General features: G+C 28.5%; 1 protein-coding gene across 2 annotated transcripts in view; it reads left to right on the top strand.

The window, feature by feature from the left end:
- The window catches only part of LOC107473152 ((+)-neomenthol dehydrogenase), a 2,639-nt gene extending 730 nt beyond the window's left edge, over positions 1-1,909 (top strand). The window contains exons 3-5 of one of the 2 annotated variants that reach the window (XM_016092698.3): positions 485-559; positions 706-885; positions 1,445-1,909. In XM_016092698.3, the coding sequence (XP_015948184.1) occupies positions 485-559; positions 706-885; positions 1,445-1,819 (630 nt within the window). In that variant the 3' untranslated portion in view covers positions 1,820-1,909. The remainder of the gene's footprint in view (positions 1-484; positions 560-705; positions 886-1,444) is intronic. The other variant, XM_052257175.1, reaches the window with a different exon arrangement.
- The last annotated feature ends 2,456 nt before the right edge of the window (positions 1,910-4,365 follow it).

The raw sequence follows: 4,365 nt of genomic DNA, 5'->3' as shown, positions 1-4,365 counted from the left end.
TAGCACTTTCTTTTTCTTTTTTTGTTTGCATGAAAGGGGATACAAGATGAATTATGTGAAAATAAAATTTCTATGTTTGCATTTTCCTACTCAGAAATAAGTTTCATTGACTTAGTCAACTATATATATATATTTTCTATTGGTGATTTGGGATTTTCTCATTTATTTTCATGTTTGTTAGTTGCATGTTAAGGATTTTTTTCTCTTACAATTCCACTAAAACAATGTAATTGACTAAAGTTCTGAATGTAATAAATTAAACTTCTCGTATGAAGCTCTGCATGCTAAGAGGTTTAATTACTATCAAGTCATGTTTAGGGTTTATGTTATTAATTTTGGATACTAACTAACCAGGAATGAGTTCATTGCCTTAATTAATAACCTTGACTTGGTAGCTTTCAATTGAAATGGATTCTATCTTTTTCCTTGTCATATATATTGATGTTTGAATATTATTCTTGAAGAAAAGAATTGCATTTTGTAGATCAACAATGCAGGGATTGGTGGACTTGTGATTAAGGACAATGATTTGGTCCCTCAAGTGTTATTCAAAAGCAGGGTAAGAATTTTACAGCCGGTTTGGTTCATATTTTTTTATTTTGTCAACATTTTTTATATTAGAATTTAAAAAATAAAAACCAAACACAATCTTAGCTTTTAATCTAAGATGTTTTCTTAGTATATTGAATTGGGTGAAATTTTTAGGAATTATCAGATGATGTAATAGAGAAAGCCGGAATCGTTCAAACATTCGAGCTAGCTGAGGAATGCTTGCAAATAAATTATTATGGTGCTAAAAGAACATCTGAAGCCCTTCTCCCTCTTCTCCAATTATCTGAATCACCAAGAATTGTGAATGTATCATCCTCCCTAGGAAAGTTAAAGGTAGGATACTCTCTTTCTTTGTGTTTTTTTAAGGTTTAATTATCTAAGAATCTCTATAGTTTTACCAATTATGTGATTAGATTTTTATAGTTTAAAAATTTATAATTAGATCTTTATATTAGGTAAAAATTTGTAATTAAATCTTTAATAATGATTATTTTTCAGAAAAAAACACGCTAAGGCTAAATATCTACTTTTAGAATATTCCATATTCATTCTACATCAAACACAAAATCAAATATTTAAAATAAAATTGATTTTTAACAAAAAATGGTTAAAAAAGATCGAATAGAAAGTTTTTATCTAATACAGAGACTCAATAGTCAATACAAACTTTTAAACTATAAGGATCTAATTAAAATTTTGATGAAGCAATGGAAACCAATAGAATAACTAAACTTTTTTTTTTTAAAATTAGTAGATCTTAGATTGGTTCGCTAAATTTGGTTGTTGCTCTACTAATAAGCGTATTTTATTATTTTTTATTCTCCATTACTATTTTATGATTCTGTTTTGTAACTCTTATTATTATTGCTTTCCATGTCTAATAATAATTCAGTGTGTATCAAATGAATGGGCTAAAGGAATCTTGGGTGATGCTGAAAACCTTACAGAAGAGAGAGTTGATGAAGTGTTGAATGAATTTCTGAAAGATATCAAAGAAGGGTGTTTGGAAAGAAAAGGATGGCCTAAGGTTCTTGGTGCCTATATTATCTCAAAAGCTGCAATGAATGCATATACAAGAATTGTTGCTAAAAAGTACCCTACTATATGCATCAACAGTGTGTGTCCTGGTTATGTTAAAACTGATATAACTGCCAATACTGGATTTTTAACGGCAGAAGAAGGTGCTGCTACTGTTGTCAAAATAGCATTGCTTTCAAATGCCTCTTCTGGCCTTTTCTATTCTCAGAATGAAGTTTCTTCATTCTAATCCAATTGAGTTGGGTTATGTATGCATTCTCATTTTCTTGTACCATTGAATATGGGGTATGACATCCAAATCTACAAACATAAGTCTCGTATTTCATAATTCAATTGCGAAGATCATGACTAAATTAAATTAATCTTTGTTCTGGTAATCAATCTTCGTGTGCAATTAGTTATTATTAGTATACTAATAAGACTATTATGAATATGAGAAAGTATAGGAAACTATGATGGTGGTAAACAATGACGTTGGGGGCTGATTGGCGACCAAGCGACGACGTGAAGAATGACGATGATGTCCTGTCCGGTGAGGGAGAGAGTGATGCCAGCGAAAGGGGCTGGTTGGTGAGGCGGCGACGGCAGAAGGTTTTGGGAGAAGCTAGTGCTTAATGAATAGTTAGAATTTTTAAATTACTGAAGGGAGATTTTTTTTGGGTATTTTGGGTAGAGTGTTTTTTTTTTTAATTTTATTGTGTCAAATTTTCAATCTACTGTTTAGGTTGCTTAAAAATTTTATCGTCTATCTAGCAGAAAAAAAATTTTTTTTGGTGACTCTACTTAACGGAATTGTTATGAATAAAAGAAATTGGGTGATTTTTAGCCAACCTTTTTATAAACAGAGAGGTAGTTACTCTCTATAATGTATTCAATTGTCTTTAGTAAAATTTAATTGTGTCACTATAATTAATTAACATTAACCATCTCTTCCTCCTTACTTTTAAAAATTAAATAACTCGACTATAGTAATTTTTTTTCAAATTAAAAGAATTTCCAAATAAGTGTCAATTTGTAATTTTTAAATTTTATTTTTTAAATGATCCAATTTATAAATTAGTTTTGACCCCAAAAAAAATAATAAAAACAAACGGTAAAAATAATGGTGTTTATGCATTGCTACTGCATAATCCTGCATGAGGCTAATAAAAGTATTTTGAAATTTAATAATGTTATCTTAATTGATTATGCTTAATATAGTAGAATTTAAGTTGGATATATGTTGATGTGGTGTTTTATTATATACTTTTTATGTTTAGCGGTTTTTTTACTCCCTCACCCCTATATATGAAACTGCCGAGTGACAACTATCCCCAATTAAAAAAAAAAAAGCAATATCCAGAATCAATGGATTTACAAGGAGAGCACAACCTTTGTAAATGAGGAGATTACAAGGGATGCAAATGTTTCAATTTCTCTTATCCCATGTTTTTCCTTTTGCTTCCTTATCTTTTTCATTTTGTTTTTTGTATTTGAACTTTTTAACCCTTTTGATTTTTTTCTTTTGTGATAACAATTTGGTAAAATTACGAAATGAGTCTTCTTGAAAATTATTATAATTTGTAAAATAAATTTTACCTTAGTTTAGTGATTTAGTTTTTAAAAGTATAATTAACATTAATTATAATAACAGAATTAAATTTTATCAATAAATATTTAATAATTAAATAAGTTATAAGGAGTAGGGTTGGCTAAAATTCACCAAAAAATTATTACCACATATGTTGTGTAGTTGTGTGGAACATCACATGTCAAGTATCATTTATTATTTTTTGGAATTCTGCTAGGAAGCTAATAGAGTATTTATACAATAAGCTATTTATTTGGCCTAATACGAGTTAAAAAATGAGCATCCAGGTTTGTTGCATGTTTGGGCGCAATTATTTTGTTAAAAAAAGATATTTTTTCAATGAAAAAAGATCTTTTTTTTATTTTTTAACGTGTTTGACAAATTTCTAGTAGTAAAAGTAAAAGCACTAGTAAAATAAAAAAAAGATCTTTTTTGAAAAGCTGTAATTTACATCTTTTTTTAAAAGATCTTTTTTCTTTGAAAAAAAGATGTTTTTCATGTAATAAATAAACAAAAAAGTACTTTTATATTGTTATACCCAAACATAATTGATAGATAAAAAGACCTTTTTACATGAGCTATCCAAACATAAAATTACTTTTACTTCTCTATAAGATCTTTTAAAAAAAGATAACTCGAAAAAAGATCTTTTCTTAGAAGCTCACCCAAACAAGCCAAATACTACTAATTTCTCAAACACAATACATTCATACTATCCAAAATAACCATCTGAATATCAGAAATAATAAATATCTAATATTCTACTGAATCGAATATCCCTAAATTCTCATTGTATACATTGTACAAACACTCTATTGAGTCCCTGTACTTTCTCTATTTTTTGTAATGTGAATCAGCTTCCTCTGTTTTTGGTAGATGAATGGTGTCCATTTGTTACATTAATTAGCAAGATTATAAACTTTATAGGTTTGAACGGAAAAAATAAATAAATAAATCTGAAAATGAATTGATTCTTGGGTATACTTTTTTAGGTTGCCAACTTTGCTATGGCTAATCCAAATTGAAATATGCACGTGACTATGACTATGAGTCTATGACTATGACTATGTGGAACCATGCTTAAGCCATACCGAGTCGCTCTCCACTTGAACCAATTCACATTATAGTTATTTATTTATTATTAGAGGATGGAGACTAATCTACCACCTGCCGTTGTTGAATGCATGAATTTGAACTCTATTTGA

The sequence above is a fragment of the Arachis duranensis genome, chromosome 2 (assembly GCF_000817695.3).
Source record: "Arachis duranensis cultivar V14167 chromosome 2, aradu.V14167.gnm2.J7QH, whole genome shotgun sequence".
In the NCBI taxonomy this organism is placed as follows: Eukaryota; Viridiplantae; Streptophyta; class Magnoliopsida; order Fabales; family Fabaceae; genus Arachis; species Arachis duranensis.
This window is presented reverse-complemented; position numbering and strand designations above follow the sequence as displayed.